Source organism: Eptatretus burgeri, chromosome 12, assembly GCF_056783735.1.
Source record: "Eptatretus burgeri isolate ZD-2024b chromosome 12, Ebu_testis_v1, whole genome shotgun sequence".
NCBI classification, from domain to species: Eukaryota; Metazoa; Chordata; class Myxini; order Myxiniformes; family Myxinidae; genus Eptatretus; species Eptatretus burgeri.
The window spans coordinates 36,235,476-36,255,262 of record NC_140972.1 but is presented as its reverse complement, the minus strand read 5'-3'; the positions used below and the strand labels follow the sequence as shown (position 1 = coordinate 36,255,262).

Genomic DNA, 19,787 nt, shown 5'->3' with positions numbered 1-19,787 from the left:
ACGTGTGATTAGTCAAACAAACAAACACTTCAAATGATCATGATAATTTCCAATGTCTATGGTTTTTATGCAGTGAATTATTGGTGTACTACATGATGTTTTATTACATGAAGTTTTATTACATGATGACTTGTGATACCCACTCCCACCAGGAACAGCAACACACGATACACATTTACAGAGAGAATTTCCATCGCTCCTTCAACTGAAACAAACAGGACTGTGAGGGCCGGACTTACGAAAGGCATTGAAGAATTAGACGCGTGTAGAATCGCTAATCGTGCGATGATCAACCGCTCAAAGTTAATCGCCAAAGAGTGATTATAGAATGCAGATTTAAAAAAACCTAATCACAATCGTTTAAATCAAAAGAAACTTTTTCTCGTCGGCAAGGGCATAGTTAACAGTGCGTTTAAGGCTTTGAAACAAGCATTGCATGGTTTACAATTGGTAGTTCACATGGGACGGTGAATATAGATGTGTTGGAGTGCTTGAATTAGCTCAAGAGGAGGCAGAATAGGATAGGAATAGGGCAGTTCGCAGACGTGCATTGAGAATCTTTGAGGATAGATGCAATCCTCTGAAGAAGTATGACGATATCAAATTTGTCCGAAGTTACAGACTCTCGAAGGAATCATTTTGTTGGCTGCTGAATCAAGTGCAAGATGACCTGGATCAATCTACGATGAGGAGCAATGTGCTGAATCCCCTCCAACAGTTGTCAGTGGTGCTGCGATTCCATGCAAGTGCATCATTTCAATTGGATGTTGGAGATATGTGCGGTGTTTCACAGACTAATCGGCTGTTTGGACGTGCACAACGAAACGGATGTTAATCTTCCTTCGTAAATTGATATTTAGACGTGTGATTATCTGTGTGCGTACAAAGATGTTTATGTCAGCATTTAAGGGTGGTTAGGTGTGTGTGTTAGCAAGACGTTCACTCAACACCTAATGTAAATTCGGTCCTGAATAGTTATTAACTATCTAAAATCTTCCCAGGTACACCTCGAGTATAACCATAGAGTTTCAACTCATTCCATCCAGCAGTTTAGGAGTGCATACAAGACAGACAGACAGACAGACGTGGCTAGCTTTCTACATATGACGTCAATGATGATGATGATTATTCTATGGGAACCTTCTGCAATACTCCTTTCAAACTGAAAAGGTGTGAAAAGGTCTGTTGTATAGTTTTTAGTGACGATAAAAATGCATAATAAAGTGTCAAAACCATCAAAAGGAGTATTTTGTTTTGTTGTGACTTCATGATCATTAAATTCGTTAATAGGTCCCTTGACAGAACATGATGTCATCTGTCGAGTATATTAGGAAAGCTTTTCCATCTGCCACTGGACATTGAGGCTCACAAGCATATCGACTAATTAAAATTATTTTGGCGCGATACGCTTTACACGAGCTACATTTATTCCTATTGTAAAAGTATCAAACAGCAGTGTATCACAAATGAAAAGCAAAATGCCAGGAATTGTTTTCAGAAGTACCAAAAAAAAAGAAACAAAGAAGGATTTTTGTCATTTGCAAAGGCTAAAAAAAGAAGTGTGCCATAACGCACGAGATTCTGACAAGTATCCCACACCAAAACGATCCATCGTAACACAGAGCACGCCTTGGAAGGCAGCAGATGGTGGATAATGTCTTCCTGTAGAAGTTTGATAAGTCCCATGCAGCACTGTGTGTGGTGGGCTAATTGCATTATAAAACTGCAGTACCTTGGTGCATCCTCGACAGGAAACAGTGGAGAATGAAGCTGGTGATCTTTCGGTGGGACAGGAGGGGGTGGGTGGGGTGGGTGTGCTTTTGGAAATCATCAAACATTCACATTCTATCATTATATTGATCAGTGTGCATGTGCAAAACTTTCCCTGTTCTTTCACCCTGCTCATACAACATCCTGTATTTTAACTTAATAATACATTTGCTACAATCAGGTGTTGAACATTTCTCAAAAAAAAAAAGACATAAACCCCCACCCCTCCAAAATACGTAACAATTACTCTTCCAAATTAATACAATACGTATTCGATTGAGTCTCTGGGAATCACAGAAGTTTATTGAGCAGGAAAAATAAATAAGAGGACTAGTATAATCCATTATAGTTTTTATTATCAAAAAGAAGTCCCAAATGCATGCTCTATCCACCAAGCAATTCAATAAACAACACAAGGTACCTTGCCCCGAAACAAATGAAGCCACCAGTCTCACACAATAACCAGAACTGGTAGTGTCTGTATTGACACAAATCCACTGAAAGAATGAGGAAGCGGCAAAGTAACGCTTTGCCTTTGAATATAAGATTTCAACAACAATTTAAAACTTAGCACTCAACGTCTGCAGAAACTTTGAAATCCTTAGATAGAGCAGATTATGAAAGGAAATGATTGACGTGGGTTTAGCATGGGATTTTTTTTTCCCCTGGGGATGTTGTACCTAGAGTGCAGCGACCTTGATGTGCTAGTTCAAAAGGTTTTCAAGGTCAAAGTTCAGCTTCAATTCCAGCAAAGTTCTGACAACTTGGTTTAGAATGAATTCAGAAAAAAAAGTTCCATCCTGCATAAATAATTTTTTTAGTTTGCTTAACATCATATGACATGTCACCAAATTACATAACATGCTCTAAGGCATGTCGTCATTGGAATTATGTTATTTTAAAGGAAGCAGGTGTTTGAGCTAAATTTTGTCAGCATGGATTGCTGTCATTGTACTCTTGTCCACATTTGCCTCTGGTTGCCATTACATATTTTTCTTATTACTTTCTGACCCATCTCAATTTCCTGTCCTTTATTGTATTTCACCGTCGACGTCTGATAGTATGGCACGTAAGTAGAGCGCACTGCCTCTGAGCTTTCTGGTCTGTATTCAGTTTGTGTCCTGACTAATAACTGTTGGAATGGTACTTCGCAGACAGCTGGTGTTGCATCAACGAATGCACTGTCCTTTGAAGGGGAGACGAAGTAGTGCACTAAGACAACGAGTGCACTAAGTCTTGTTTCTATCTGGGTAGCATAATAGTGGAAGGGGGTTCAAGGTGGGGGAAAGATCCCAATTATCTCTATGTAAATGTGTATCATATTGCACCACCCACTGGTAACCGGTATTACAAGTCTGCTAGCAGTAGCTAGTGCATGGTAAAGATCCCATGATGCATTTCAATGAAGAGTACGCGAGTTATAACCGGTACACAGAAAAAATTACTAATTCCTGCCCAAATCTGCTGCAGTCGACCATCGGGCATGACCAGCTAGTTCGTGAAAGACTTGAAGCAAACTTACTCATGGCTGACCTCAAAATAAGATGGGAATAATTGGTCCCATTAAAGTAGTAGTACTTCGGAATACATACAATGATACTCAAAAACGATACCGCTATACAAGGTAAATCATCAAGTCTTTTATCCTTGTACAACATTATCACTGCAGTTTGTTATAAAATTATTAGATTTCCACTTATCTATACATACCACAAAAGTGAAATTCGATATTTGGTTGTTTATAAATTCACGGACCAGTGTTTGTCACGCTACTCCTATAGTTCTGGGCTGATTACATCCCGACTTGCTAAAGAGGATCAGCATGACCCCAATTAATGTATAGGGATGGTTTATATTTGCCAGTGGTCTTGGGGCATGTGGGGGGGGGGGATGCAAATTCTCGATGTAAATGTGTATCGTGTAGCACCACCTCCAAGTGGCAGAGAGTATTACAAGTCTCCACCATTTCCAGTCCAGTATTCTGTCCCCACGTTTTCCAGTGCAGTGAGGTGTTTTGAATTATAGGCAATGGGTATGTTTTTGCTTCATGTACGTAACCCAGGTGAATTTTTTTTTGCATATAGAGCTGTCAGTTGCCTAAACACCGCCCAAATAAAGGTAAGCGTCAGTAGAATGTGTTGCATGTTTGGAACAAGATCGCCCGTAAAGTGGGTACTCTACTAGTGTTTTCAAAACTACAAAACTACTGAACCAAATCCAACCTATGTTTGCATGTTGTCTAAGAGTACTCTAGGTATTGTTTCTGTCTGGGTAGCATAACAGTGGAAGGGGGTTCAAGGTGGGGGAAAGATCCCAATTATCTCTATGTAAATGTGTATCATATTGCACCACCCACTGGTAACCGGTATTACAAATGATCTTCTTGTATAAATAAAGCTGAAACAACTTGATAATATGCATTACAATGATGTTCAAATCTCAGTGAGAATAATTCAAAATTTTCAAAATGTTTCATTTCACTCATTTTAAGCAGAGGTTCAAACCAAAGCAAACAACAATCAGCTTCGTAGTGAAGTGGAAGTGACTTTTTCTCATGCCATATAAAAGCAGCAAGGTTGGTTGATTAAGGCGATGTAAGCTGACTTCCAAGAAAATGAACGATGACCTTGGCAAATTATAGAGTGAAAACAGTGAATGGAGCAGAATGTTTGTGAAGTACAACATGCAGTCTTTTGATTAAATCTGTCAGCAAAGCGGTGGATAAAAATGCCCAGTTAAAGACAAAAAGTGAAGTTTCATTTAATGGAACTTCTTTTCTTCTGCAGTATAATACTTTAAGGATTGACTAAAGTACAAAATTAAGATTAGAATTTCAATAACATTGTATATGTGGGAAAATTACACTTCCAGACCAGGAATCAAACGCAGGTCCTCTGGTGAACTGTAGTGGGCAACCCACGAGCTGAGCAATCAATTCTCCTCAATATGGAGATGCCACTCTCTTTCCCCTGCTGCTTCTGGGACACTCGCTGCCAACCATAGGAGCAGCGATAATTTTCCCACATATACAAATGTTTGTTTCCTGTTTATTTATAATTATTTTAATAATATTGTTACGGATCTAGAAACCATTTGCATTCAACATACAGGTCCCAAAAGTCAATTATCGCGTCAGGTACATGTGTAGTCAGATCCCTTTCCTTTTGTCCAGTGGGAAAATCAAAAACGTGCGTTGCAACTTCTTTTTAGTTAGGTTATTAAATCTTTACATCCAACGAACAACCAACAACCATTCCATTCCCCATCACGATCCACCACCCACCCACTGTCTAGAAGCACTCTGACTTGCCAAGGCAGGGTCTTGCAGCCATTCCTTGCCGCTTCCTCCAGCGTCCCAATTCAATCTGGCGGTGGGTCCTTTTTAGCGAGTCTGCAGTAGAGTGAACGGGTTTTTCCGGCCTGGCCGAGATCCCGCCCAGAAAGGACGGACCCATGGAAGCCTCATCCAATCGGGGCGAACAGTGACATCGGCTTCACCAAGGCCCCTCTCCGATCGAGGAGGATCTATAAAAATGACGGGTGGGATTGCGAGGGGGTCGTGTTTTTTGGGGTTGCGCTGGAGTTCTTGAGTGGTTACGAGCAGTGGTTAGGAGGGGCTGTTACGAGTTCTTAGTTAGTTTTTGCTGTAACGAGGCTTGAGCAGAGGGTCATCGAGGTGGCAAATGCGTCTCTGCTGGGCCTCCACAAGGAAGGGCAGAGCGACCCTGACCTCCCTCCGTGGACCCCGACTATTCACCACCCGAGTTCCGCCACGAACCATGAGTCCCCCATGTGTGACTGGGACCAGGCCGATGACCATTGGCTGGTGCCGTATTACAGAGACTCCCTTCCTTCGACGACCAGGTACCCACGAACTCTGACCCCCAGCTTGTCTCTCTTCACGGCTGTGATGGGTCAAATAAAGACTCTGGGGTTTCTATTCTTTTTGTGTGTGTGTGTCTGCATGTGGGCCGTCTTTAAGTAGAACTGTGTAAGTGCTTGAATCCTAACAAATATTCCTTGCATATTCACGTTAAGTCTTGCCTGTGTCTTTTTACTGTTAATAAACCTTTATTAGAAATATTCCCAGTCCGTTTCCGTCCTCTCTTGTATTGGTCCAGCATGGTTCGGGTCTGAGTATCAGCGGGGTTTCATCCCCGGTAATCGGTCTATCATAGCCAGCACGGCTTTGGCAGTTTCTGCTCAGCTGCACCCGAACCGGAGTTGGTAGTCGGTAGTTGGAACTCTACCGCAGTCGGTAGAGTGACCCGGTTCGAGCAAGACGTGCCGAGGGCGTAGTTTCCGCGGTAGTCGAAATCGCTTAGTGAATTAGGTAAATTGGTTTTAGACAAACAGACCCTACGCTATGCGGTTGAGATATTGGCGTCCACAGTCGGTTCAGCGACCCGCCGGCTCACGGAATTATCCAAAGCGACGGCCTACAATTCCGGGGAGTCTGGTGGGAGACGACATAACCTCCCCCACCTAGCGATCGTTCTCGCCACCGACCCCCGGCCCACAACAATATGATGAAGAATCATCCAAGTGACCAACACATGGGTATGCATTCCCACCCCTGAGATTTTACTTGGAATAGTATCCCATAACACAGCAAAAGGTGCACATCCAATGCGGATACTACTCAAATAACAAGTGATCGTCGAGTGCGGGGTCACACAGATAAATATTTTGAGCACAAAATGCAGATATTCCAATTATAATATTATTCCACAACATCAGATCTCTCTATGCATTGCATGATAAACTAACAGTCGTTGTCTATGAATGCATATTATACGAGATTCAACTGCAAATTTGTTCGCTGGTTGCATCATTTCCAAGGTGCAGCTGTGGGGCTGATGTGGTTCCCCTGCACATTCGGGCAAGAATTTGTAACTTGTTCCAGGGTGTCGGAGATAACTCCCCTCCTCTTTGCGACTACCACCATGGGATCTCTAACCATCCACCAATTAATGCTAGCAGACGGGATACCAAGCTTAAGGTCCACCTGGGGGTCAGAGTGCTTTGTGATGCAACGCCTTGTCTGTGAGGCACCAATCTGACAGTTTATAGTCAGGCTGAGAATCTAAACCACACCACACAGCTCAAAGGTAACTGCGATGCCTCTGGGCCATCCTGTCGGACCACTGTATGTATTCCTAAGCTTACTTTTTTAATGCTCTATGACATCCCTATTCAGCAACTCTTCTTTCAGCCAGCATTTGATGGTGTCCACAGGGAGACACATCAGTTTAATCAAGAAGACACAGGAAGACACTTATCAGGAAGAAATTGTTCAATTCAGGAAGACACATCAGTTTCATCTCCATGGCTCTCGATTTGGATGAATTTCCACAACAGTTCTCATTACACTTGGAAGACTCCTCATCCCAACCACTCATTTATGCCGTAACACTTCATTTCCATGGCACTTGCTTCATTGTTCTCGCAGAATGAAGAAAGGTTTTGGAATCCATTATTACAGTTTCTAACAAATGTCAGCTGTTATCACCTTCCGACTGATCATCCATCCATTTATGTTTCCTTCTGATCAATGTTACTTCTGACTCAACGGTAAAATAATTAGTTGGATCGCAGACAAGAACCAACATGAGTGGTCTCCTTAGATACTGCTGATGCTGTTGGGTCCTTTGCTTTGCATTATTATTTACATTAATGGCCTTGAACTCTTTTAACCACGTTTTGCTTTATTGATGATTATACTTCCTTTGCTGTTGTTCCCAATAAAAGCGAAACTTTTTTTTTTTCTTGAATAAGTCACAAAATGACCAAAAAATAGACAAACTATCACATTAGCAACCTGAAACACTCACAGCTGTCCAGAAAAGGTAGATGGTGAAGAGGGCAGTTGTGAGGGCAATTAGGCCCCAAGCTTCAAGACGACCACGCCCGAGATGCAGATGTCCGGCAGCACCACGCAAACACAACCAGCCAGACACGGCAGCAAGTGGAGATACGAGGATAAAGCAGAGAACATCTGTGAGTAGTGTTCGTCTCTGGCGTGCTGAACCGCCATTATACAGCCACTGCACACACACATCAGCCATTCAGAGAGCATCTTACTACATGTGCACATGTAGGCCTATAATCTTCTGAGAACGAACAAATATGGTCAGCATCGAAAAAAAAACTCCAATTCATATATCCGATACATTCTGAAGCTACAAATCAAACATGCGGATAAGGTAATATGGCTGCACGGAGAAAAAAATAAAATAAAAAGTTTCCAAAATCTGGTAAAAAGAAGAGAATTGTCAGTAGGCAAGGTGAAACAATGCTCTTGTGGCTCACGCAAAATGGATGACAAGTATTCTGAGACTGTCACCAAGCCAGTCTCCAACAAACTCATCTCAGATCAGCAATTTGGTTTCAGACCAGGTCACTCCACCGAGCTTTTAGGTCACTTCACCCCACCTTACTCTCCATACTCTCTGCCTATGGCATCCAAGGCCAACTCTACGCATGGATTACTGACTTCCACTACTCTCGGAGTGATTGTGTGGCCCTCAATGGAATCCTTTAATCTCCTCTCCCTGTCAAGGCTGGAGTGCCCCAAGGCAGTGTTCTGGGCCCAGTCCTTTTCCTGGTCTTCATTAATCATCTCTCTGACTCTGGAAAATCTGATTTACATACTGTGTTTGCAGAGGACTCCACCCTCTGCCGTGACATCACTCATCCTTCAGAGAGACGGTCTCTTCATTCTCTGCAGACCTGGATAAAACCACAAGCTGGTGAAACACTTGACTGGGAATAAAGACTCTATTGCTCAATCTCCATGCACTGCCGTCACTCCCCCACACCCCCAGGAATGCCTCTGGCTACGGCTTCCGCTCCATTCCAACCTCATGTTTATATGTGTACTGCACCGTCCACAAAATAGTAATGACTCCATTTACACCTCATTATCTGAAAACATGGACCAACTTTTATCCTCTAATCCGAACTCTCTCTTCCTCACCTGTGGCGACTTCAATTGCCATCATGCCAGTTGGCTAGGTGTGGGTACATCTCTCACCTGTCATGGCACTTCAGCAAAAGCTTTCTGCGACTCATTGGGACTGACTCAATTGGTCAACGTCTCGACACAGATCTCAACCAATGGTACTCCATCTCTTCTGGATCTGATTTTGACAAATTTCCCTGACAATATCTGCTGCTCTTCCTCCGCTCCAATCGGTTCTTCTGAACAATTCCTTGTCAAAGTGGACATCTCTCTGGCTGTTATCAGAGAACCACCTCACCGCCGTCGAGTCTGACATTTCACTCAAGCCGACTGGCAGGGTCTCCAAGCAGCCCTCAAACTTATAGACTGGTCTCCTATCGCTACTTTCTCCAACATCAACTGGTCCTGGGAATTCTTTCAAAGAAACTTGCTCTCCCTCATGCACAGATTTATTCCCTCTCGTCTTCAGTTGTCCTACCCTTCCTCCCGCCCTTGCTTCACTGAAGCTTGTGGTGAGGCAGTTGTCCTGAAACAACTTGCCTTTGCCTCATGGAAATCAAACCCAACTGAGGACAATCTCAGTTCCTTCCATAAAGCTTGGAACAAGTGTGTATCTCCCCCCAGGAGAGCCAGAAAACAACATCTTTCTCATCTCAAGTCTGAACTCTCAAACCTCTCTCCCTCCTCCAAATCCTGGTGGCGTCAAATCAAATCTGTTTCTGGTGTATGTTCCCCGTCCATCCCCTCCCTTACCTCAAATGGCAGCACTGCTGATACCGCACGTGAAAAGGCTGAATGCCTAAACTCGGTGTTTTCATCAAAATCTTTTGTCCAAAACCCATCGCTTTCTGTGGTGATGCCATCTCTGGCTCCCCCTAAACCCCTGCTCTGTCTACGATATCCCCCACCCCCGCCCCCCGAAAATTTCCGTAGGGTGCTCAAGGTCCGCCAGCAACCCCCTTCTCGTAGAACTACCAAAATCACGAATCACTGCTCACCTTCACTCTTTCATTCCTCTTTTTTCCTGCCTTTGGAATAAACTCCCTCACTCTCTTCAATCCCATTCTTCCCTCCAGGCCTTCAAAACAGCCGTTCACCACCACCTCCTATCTTCCTCCGTCCAAAACCTCAATCTTTTCTACCCCCATTAATCCACTCCAAACCCACCTCCTTCAAATTCCCTGCTTTCCTTCCTGAAAGTCCCTGTGGTGTCCATCTTGTTTGTATACCCCGTGTTCCCCGCCCCATCCCTCTCCCTTTCACAGATCTCCTAATGTGTCTGTTCTCCACTGTTTTGTCCTTCCCTCTCCCACCCCTCTTGTCTCATGCCCCCCTTGCTGTTGTGTTGTGTGTTAGCTCTCGCACAAACCTCGACAATGTCTCCAAAAACAAACAAACATGTCTTTCAATCCTGACAAATATAACACTCTCACTATCTCTATCCAAAAAGATCATCGGGCAAACCCTCCTATCGACTTTCTTAACGATCATCTTGAGGAAGTTCAGTCATTCAAATTCCTGGGTCTCATGATCAGCCATTATCTTTCTTGGGCAAACTACGTTTCAAAGTTGGCCTCCAAAGTCAGTCACCGACTGTGCATCCTCCATGGTACAGTCCTTCCTTGGCAAAATTGAACTCCTATCCACCTGCTGGACCTTCATCTGCAGCTTGATGGAGTACTGCTCTCTCCTCTGGGCTGGTTCCCCTGCCTCACATCTTGCTCAGCTTGACGCCGAGGAAACCAAGGCCTTCAAGATTATTGGAACCTCCCATGATGAAGCTGAGTCTATAGGCCTATCACTACGCCATCACAGACATGTCAGTGGTCTCTGGTTTCTTCCGCCTCCTTTCTGGTCTTGCACCGTTTGCTGTTTCCATGCTTTCCTGCCCCCCCCCCCACACCCACTCTGCCTCCTGAGGTTTCTGCTGGGCTCACACAGTCGACCATCAACCCCCTTCTGGTAAAACGACCTAAATCCAGGATCAACTGCACTCATTTGTTTCTCTTCCTTCCTGCCCGGGGAATCAACTTCCACATCCTCTTCAATGTCATTCTTCCCTCTACATCTTCAAGACAGCTGCTCACCACCATCTCAGATTGTTCCCAAGCTAAAAAACCATGATATTTTCTATTGTCGTTACCCTCTCCACCCCCCCCCCCAAACCCCAATCAATCCCTCCTCCTTCCAAATTTCCAGTTTTCCCTCCTTGATTCATCTTGCCCTTCTGTATCCATTTTGTCCACCCTTTGCATCCATTCCTGCCCCCATTCCCCCCCTCCACACCCATTGTTTGTCCATGTCCCCCTCTATCTTGGCCTTCAACTCTGCTGTTGGTGTTTCCCCCTCCCTTTCCGTATGTCCAACCTTATCCCTGCTCTTCGGGTCCTCATCAAACGCAGACGAGAGGTTTGGCAGGGGCTGCTTGCAGCCTATGTTGATCTCTGTAAAGCGTTTGATTCAGTGAATCGGGATTCCCTCTGGAGGATTCTTGGTCTTAGTGGGGTGCCACCAAAACTGATCAATCTGATGTCTGAACGATACTCTGGTCCTGAGAGTGCTGTGAGATGTGGTGGTACCATCTCTGACTTATTTCCAGTTGTTACTGGAGTTTGATTCACCAGATTTTCTCAGCGAGGGAGCCTCGTGAGTGGAGGAGGCCAATGGGCCAACCACGTGCCTCGTGGTTGCAGCAGGTTGATCAGCATCTCAAGGTGATGGGGATGGGCCGGGCATCTGCCTGAAGGATGGCCAGACGGAGGTCCTTGGAGTACCGGAAAGTGAACGCAGTGACGTGCTGCTCCAGCACATGCTCCCATACCTGACCTGACCTGCTGTTCCTTTTGTCCTATTGCCTCCTGATCCGTTCAGTATACTAGTACTCGCTCTTCAATGAGCCTCGACTATACATACAACAACCAAAAAAAAAAAAGACATTCTATTTATTTCTGAAGTTGGAAATGGAATTCGAATTGTTTCCTCTGAAAAATAAATGCGACTACATCAGGAGGATGCAAATGCAATGGTTGTAGCGAGATAGCGAGAAGCAAAAAGTGTCCGCCATATTATTGTGTAGGGGAGCATGAAAAAAAACAAACTCTCACATGGTTCACCTGCCCACTGTGATTATCCGTTGGGAAGAGAAAGGAATCATCATGTTGGGAAGTCCGAAGGCCTAGGCAGGGAGCCTGGTATTACGTTCATTATACCAAATTGGTGGGACATTAGGGTCTGTGTTTTGGCATGTGAGTGTACCTTTGTGCCCCCTCAGTGCCATCCTTCATGATGATAAAATTAAAATGTTTAAGATTGATAACTAGCATTTCCCACTCGCATAACATGCTTCCATCTCTTCAATTTGATTTCAAACTTCATCAAAGTTGATGACACCCTTTGGTGTAATAATTCATGCTCTTTTCACTTGACCTCAGTGTTCCTCACCTCCTAAAAAGAAGCTGAGGGGTTTGGTAGGTCCAGCGTTATGGGTGTGGGGACAGGGGAGCGAGGTTTGGGTACCTGACCTGTCCAGTTTAGATCCCCCCCCCCCCAAATCCCACACCCATCGTGTTAATGCTGCCACCGGGCCTGTATTTTGGACAGGCCATCAGGATTTTAAATGATCGTGGATGCAAATTGTCAGACCAAGTGCCCCTTGACAATCTATGAATTCGGTTTTAAATGCATGCCTGAAGGTCATTGTATAATTAATATTCCTTTGCTCGGTGGTGAATGCCATTATTAAATCACATCTTGTTTAATAATGACCTGAAGGTCATAATTAAACAAGACTAATTGGTATAATGATTAGAACATCCGCTCTGAGTCTGGGAGGCTGGTGCTTTGAATCCTGGCTGAGTCATACGATAGACTTTAATCATGTTACATGCCGATTTATTGCTTGACTCTCATCTTAAAAGACTCAGCATTTTAAAAGAATCGACATGGACAAAACCCATAGGTTGGTAACCATTGTGCAGGGTTTGATGGACCTAATAGGCTTCTTTCTGTGTTGAAGTTCCTCATTAAGTCATATTATTATTTGCTTTATTTTATTTTATTCGGAGGATGTGGGCGGTCCATCCATCCATCCATTGGGATCGTACTCTGTACAGAGCATTGGTGCTGCCTAAGCAGTCTCCTTGGCTATTGGGTACAATCCTGGACGGGTCGCCACTCCGACACAGGATATCAGCAAGCTGGCACTCATTTTGCCGACCTCGGAATGGTGACAGGCAGAGTCAACCCCACCTGGTATTAATTCAACAGCCAAGTGGGATTTGAACTCAGGATCCTTGCCAGCCTGCTGGGTGGTGCAACTCACATATGCAACGTGTAAATTGTTCTGCTGAATCCCTCCGGCTGTAAAGAGCCGACCATGAAGTATGCATGGAATCGCATCTCAAGTAGTTCAGAGTATCAAGAGCAGGCAAATTACTCCCTTTCTGAAGGTCATTATTGAGATTGCTTGGTTTTTATTGACAATATGATAACATGGTAATTGTCCTGAGACTAACTTGGTTTCAGGAATTTTTAAATCCAAATCATTAACACTGATGTCTTCAGCATGAGGACTTGAGCCCACATACTTGTGGATTTGGGTCAAGCATCCTCATTATTAGTCCACCTTACCCACAAAGATGAGGAAAAATAAGATGAACATACTAAGTTGTTATGGGAAATGTCTGATTTAGTACTTTTATCACTATCCCCTTCATAATAAAACAGTGTAATAATCTATATAAATATTTTCAAGTGTTTGTACGTTATTCTTTCATGGCCAAACCGTAGCACGTGAAGGCCCCAAGTTTTGGGTGGAGGTACTTCAGAATCCGGGCAAGGTTTTAAGCTATCCCGGTCCCACAAAATTTCCATCTCAAGGAAATTCTCTGTATGGATGTTTGTGTAGTTCTGAAAATCACAGGACAAAAAACGGCTGGGCCAATCTCCAACTGATTTTGCGTACGTGCTGGGAGTACCCATGTTCAAGTCAAGGGCACCAAAAAAAAATCTCCCCCCAAAAAAAATTACCCCACTCCTCCCCCTACAAAGCACTGTATGGGGGAAAAAAAAACTATGCTGAAGTTCTGACACATGTACATTGAAAATGTTGAAATCGCATAAATATTCTAATTTATGAATTTGTTACCCTTTCACGGCCAAAACCACGAATGGGAAAAGCTCACCGAGCCAAGCGGCACCAGGTATCACCGCAGCTAAGTGGGATTTGAACTCAGGATCCGAGGATCCCAAACGCACCACCCTAACGATTAAGCCAACACCAGGCATATCTACAATATGCCCCCAGTCATAGTTCCAAATCGACCAAGTAATCAATGGAATGTAATGGAGCTGTGAAATAAACAAAACAAGGAGAAAAAGACGTAAAACGTCATATCCCCATGGTTTTAGTAATTTTTTCTGTACGGAGTTAAAGGGCTAGCCCATATTTACAAGATTTATGTGTCAGTGCAACTGATTTGAGTGGTCATGTGACATACAAGAACATTTGTGACATGTGACAATTGCCGAGTCAGAACAAAAATCGGACCATGCATGTGTGAGAAATGGTTGGGGACACATTTAAGTAACAAAATGGCCACCAGTCGTCCATTTTGTACCCTATCTCGAAAAACAACGACGTGCATATATAAGTCATCATTCATCAACTGTGGGCCAAGTTTGAACAAAATCGGTAAATGCATGTCCGAGAAATGCTTGGGGACGTACGTGTTCACCATCGGGTTTTAACAACTAAAATGGCCGCCAGTGGGCCAACTTCGATCGCGTCGCGAAACAAAATGATGTGCTTATGTATACCAGCATACGTCGTCTTTCTGCCAAGTCCGAATGAAATCGGTGCATACAAGTCCGAGATATGGTCGCAGACGCACGCACACACGCATGGACACGAAAATCGAGACCAAATCCATAAGCCCCTGTTTTGGACTAAGTCCAATGGGGGGATAAATAAAATTATTCAACTATGAAGAAGAAGAAAAAAAATGAAAGAGTAAGTGAGAATTATGGACCGAGAACCCAATATCTAGATTACAGGGTAAGCAGTCAGGTTTGCTTAAAGCCTGGTTGCACATTAAAGCCTTAAAGGTTGCACATTGCTTAAAGTCTGGTTGCACATCAAAATCTTAAAGGTTGCACATTGCTTAAAGCCTGGTAACTGCAAATATGAGAACAGCAATTAATATTAAAGTGCAAGGTCTCCAAAGCAGGAGAGGAGAGGAGATCAGGACCATACTCTGCGCAGAGCGCTGGTGCTGCCTAAGCAGTCTCCTTGGCTATTGGGCACAATCCTGGACGGGTCGCCACTCCGACACAGGATACCAGCAAGCTGGCACCTCCTAAGCAGGTGAGCTGGTAAGGAACTAATTTTGCGAACCATCCACTTCCACCCTCAATCTTGTGCCTCTTTTTTTGCTGGAAGCACGTGCGGTCGCGTACAACACGATAATCAGAAATGGGCATAAATCTGCCACTTTAAGTTAAACGAGAAAGTAGATTGTGTAGCTTGAAAAGATTCCTTCAATTAAAAGCCATAAAGGTCTTGACATACAACTCATCACAATCACACAATTGGTGGGAGTAAGAGGGTCATAAAATTTAATCACACAGTTGCTCTTGCTTTACATTTGGTTTTAACACAAGGGCTGAAGGGAAGGGCAAGTTCAGCCACAAGTTTTTTTTCTTATCTTAATAGAGTTATTGGATTATGGATGATGGAATTTGGCCTCCTGTTTTATTGCATCACAACTGTTTGCACACAGAAGCAGTTTTCAATAACTTGACAAAGCAGCCGCATTTACTCTCCGACCAGGGTAGTAGGTGCCACTGATGCAGTGCCCCCCTGTAGGTTAGAGCAGGAAATTGCAATTTATTCAGAATGCCGGCAATAACCCACCAACTCTTTGCAAAAGAGACCATGGGATCTTTAATGTCCACCAGCTAATGCGAGTAGATGGAACACTGAGCTTAACGACCACCCAAAGAACAGCAGACTTTGCATTCCATCACACTGTCTGTGAAGCACCAATGCAAATGTTTATCACCGAGACGGGAATCGAACCCAGACTAGACAGCTCAAACCATCCATCCATCCATCCATCCATTGGGACCATCCTCTGTACAGAGCATTGGTGCTGCCGAAGCAGTCTCCTTGGCTATTGGGCACAATCCTGGACAGGTTGCCACTCCGACACAGGATCCCAGCAAGCTGGCACTCATTGTGTGGACCTCAGAAGGATGACAGGCTGAGTCAACCCCACCTGGTATTAATTCAACATCCGAGTGGAATTTTAACTCAGGATTCTCAGATCCCAAGCCACCACCCGAACCATTAAGCCAAAACCAGGCATGCTCAAACCAATGCAACAGTTTATCACCGAGATGGGAATCAAACCCAGACGAGACAGCTCAAAGGTAAGTCTGCAACTTCTGCACCATTCTGTCAGACTATCGATAATAATTAATTTAACATTTTGTTTGAGTATTCTCGCTGTGAAAGGATGAGTGATGTCATTTCTAAATGAATACGTTTTGAAGAAGATAAATACATTTTCTTACAACGACCTGAAGTGGACAGCAAAGGTTAAATAACAATCGAAATCATATCGGCATATGAAAAACTTTTGGATACCTGCACGAAATAGGTCAAAACCCTTAAAAAATAAATCATCAATATTTTCAAGTGTTTGTGTGTTTGTTTGTGCATTTTTCTTTAACGGCCAAACCGTAGTATGTGGAGGACCCAAATTTTGGGTGTCCGTATTTCATAATCTCGACAATGTTTGACGCGACCAACAAACGTTGGCCTTGACGTCCGTGTTGAAGCCACTGAAGACCGATATGAAGTGTATATTGCAATGGTACTGGTCCGCAGGTAAAAGTTAACCACCATGAGGCCAATAACTTCACATCTTTTCAATTTTTTTCCCCAACATGTCCCAAAACCACTGCTGGGAAAAGCTCACCCAGCTGGGCAAAGCCAGGTATCACCCCCCCTCCCCTCCTGGGCAGCACTGGCTAGCCCCCGCAATGTGGAGTTTTATGTTCAATAATGTGGAGTTTCATGTAAATGTAATGAAGGGTAGAATTTGAGAAGAAGAAAATGTCGGGAGTAGGAGAAGAAAGGGTGAGTTGGGTGGAGGGGTTGTGAGCAGATAAGAGTAAGTTGAAGGTAGGAAGGAAATTGCAGGTGGAAAAAAAATTTGCCGGCAAAGGAAAGGAGTCAATAAATTCTGACATTTGTGCATATGAATTATGTAGATTGTGCCCGAGTTTAAACAGAAATATTCTGATATGGATGTGGAAATTTTGTACAAGAGAAGGATTAGATGTACGTACGAGTAACTGTGGATAATTCATTAAATTTAGAAAAAATAATAATTAATATGATAGGACTTTATTTTGTCACTTGGATTCACGTTAAGTGGGCAGCCCATCTGCCAGCATTAACAGGTGGACACTAAAGATCTCACGGTGTCTTTCGCGAAGAGTAGATGGGCTATCACCAGCACCCTGAACAAATTCAAATTTCCTGCACACTTCAACTCAAACGTCAGACTTGACCAGTGAGTTTGTGGAAGTCTTGGGCCAAAAACATTTCCCCAGCCAATCATACAAGAAGGTTGTAACAATTGGTGCTGTCTGTGGAGTAGTAATTACTATGTACGAGTGCTCATAGACAGGATTCCTGTACATGGGTAGTCCCATGTAAAAGCATTAGCAAGCCTCCTCTCAGTACAAAACATGTTGGATCTAGATTTTTTTTTTCTTTAAACAGTTTTCCACGATACATGTCACGGAGCATTGTTACCATATTTGGGTTTGTGCTCCGGACTGTCACCTATTTCTCCTTGACAACACCCAGTGACATTCTGCCAATCTGGTGAGACAGGAGTTGGCATCATCCAAGGAAACCTCTCTCAGTCCACCTCTCTGTTGTTTCTTTGAGCCTTTTCTGTAGATATTTTTGATGGAATGTGCTCTGAAGGTCTATCACAGGTTATTCCACCTGAGCGTATTTTTAGTTTCTCTACGTGCTTGGCAGTTTCTTCCCATCCATACACTGTATCTGTCCCAAGGACTAAGAGTTACTCTCCTAGTTTCTTTCCCCGTACTGCCCCACTTTGGAACTCTTTACCTGCATCCTGCTTGCTACTCAATCCAAATCTACCCCAGTTCAACAAGAATGTAAATAGATTTCTTCTTTCTGTTCAATATCGATACTTTCCTTTGTGTAGCCTCCAGCTTGAGTGGTCTTTGGCTTTGTGGAAGGCAAAATTCCATCTAGAAATGTGTGCACCAAAAACTAGGCAGTTCAAAGGATTGTGAAATCGATTTAGATTCAAATTGTTCTTGAAATAAACTCCATCCCCCTCCTCTCCCCTCCTGAATTATGCAAAATTCAGTTGGCTTGTTTGATGCTCCCATCTGAGTAAAAAGTTGCGTGATGTTGGAATTCATGTTCAAATCACTCACATGATACGTTCATTTCAGCATTGTTTTATAATGTTCTAAAAAAGTCAAACGATTGTCTACCAAAGACTCTTGTCCTACAGGTAGTACAGTAATGCACAAACGAATATGTGAGCCCGATGTACCTGTATTCTAAAATATATATATATATATATATATATATATATATATATATATATATATATATATATATATATGCACAGACAACATAGGTGAGCATGTGCGTGGTATATGCCTGGTTATTTTAGGAAGAAAAGAGAGGACAATCGATTTACTAAGGACAATATCATTGACTTCAAACAAGAAAGAGCAAAGTAGTTTTCTGGCATCATGTGACTTTCATCCTGAAATCAATGACTGACTATTTTCAGCCTTTGCGCCCTAATTAATTAAGCCAATGACTAATAAAACATGAGAGAAGCAATCGAGAAAGAAATGTGAAAAAATAAATAAAATAATTTCACGATAAAACAAAACGACGTTCTGTTTTGCGGGACAGATAGGGAAGCTAATTTCCGATTCCGATATTACAGTTCATTTCCTGTTGTTTGTGTGTGTCAAAGTGAGAGCGCATGGAAAAGCTTATTATATCTGGACGAAAAAAAAAATATCTGAGATTTTATGAAAGCATAAATTTTCAAGGAAAGAAGGTCGAAGAGAAAACAACGAAATGCCAACAAACGTGACATTTCTGATCTCCACCATCAAGTGATCATCTAAAGCTCTGATTGTGAGTGCTCATAGACAGGATTCCTGTTTTATACTCACCCAATGCGCTATGAGTGCTGACATGTTGCTGCCTAAACAGCAAACCCCATTGACTCTACGAGAGTCGTGTTTACAGCATCATTACTTTTGCAATAGGAATCCATCAAGCTATGTTTGTTAGCCAGTTTACATGGAGCATCCTACTGAGGGAATATCAAATTAATTGCTTTAGAATGTCTTTCACACCTCGACAACATATTGAAGACTTGAAAAGTGTTGCCTCTCATCACAGCATGAGCATGACGTGGGGATGTGGAAGGAATTATATGAAAGATATTCGAGCAAAACATCCTCACCTCTTTCTGGTTGATCTACCTTTACACAAGAATTAAAATTCCTATATTTACCTCAATCACTGAAGGTGAAGGAGGTTATGTTTTCACCCCTTTCTGTTGGGTGGTCCCTAGACTACAGTTATTCTCAGGTTTTCCGTCTGTATGTATGTAATGGACAGCTCTGGAAGCCAGAGGAGTCAACCGATTTTGATGAAACTTGGCTGGTAGGTTCATACCAGGATCTAGTTGTATGCTTTTGAGCACAGTTGCTATGGACGCCACCATTGCCTAGCAAGGGGACTTTGAATTTTTTTTAAATCCGAAAAAAAATATTTTTTTCGAAAATCAAAAATCGGCTTCCGCACTTTTATGCGCACTATAATCATCCTCTTTGTCAAAAAATTTCAACCCGATCCATCAAAAACTATGACTAGTATGCAATTATATAGCGACCACCCATGTCACCTCCCGGCTTGTCTGTTTGTTTGTATGTAATGGACAACTCTGGAGGCCAGGAGGAG

At 43.1% G+C, this 19,787-nt stretch overlaps 1 protein-coding gene across 4 annotated transcripts in view; it reads right to left on the bottom strand.

The window, feature by feature from the left end:
- LOC147015414 (E3 ubiquitin-protein ligase MARCHF3-like) overlaps nucleotides 1-19,787 on the bottom strand; it is a 223,654-nt gene that overhangs the window by 96,770 nt on the left and 107,097 nt on the right. For all 4 annotated transcript variants that reach the window (XM_085850146.1, XM_085850147.1, XM_085850143.1 and 1 more), the window contains one exon: nucleotides 7,605-7,817. In XM_085850146.1, coding sequence (XP_085706272.1) covers nucleotides 7,605-7,817 — 213 coding nt within the window. The remainder of the gene's footprint in view (nucleotides 1-7,604; nucleotides 7,818-19,787) is intronic.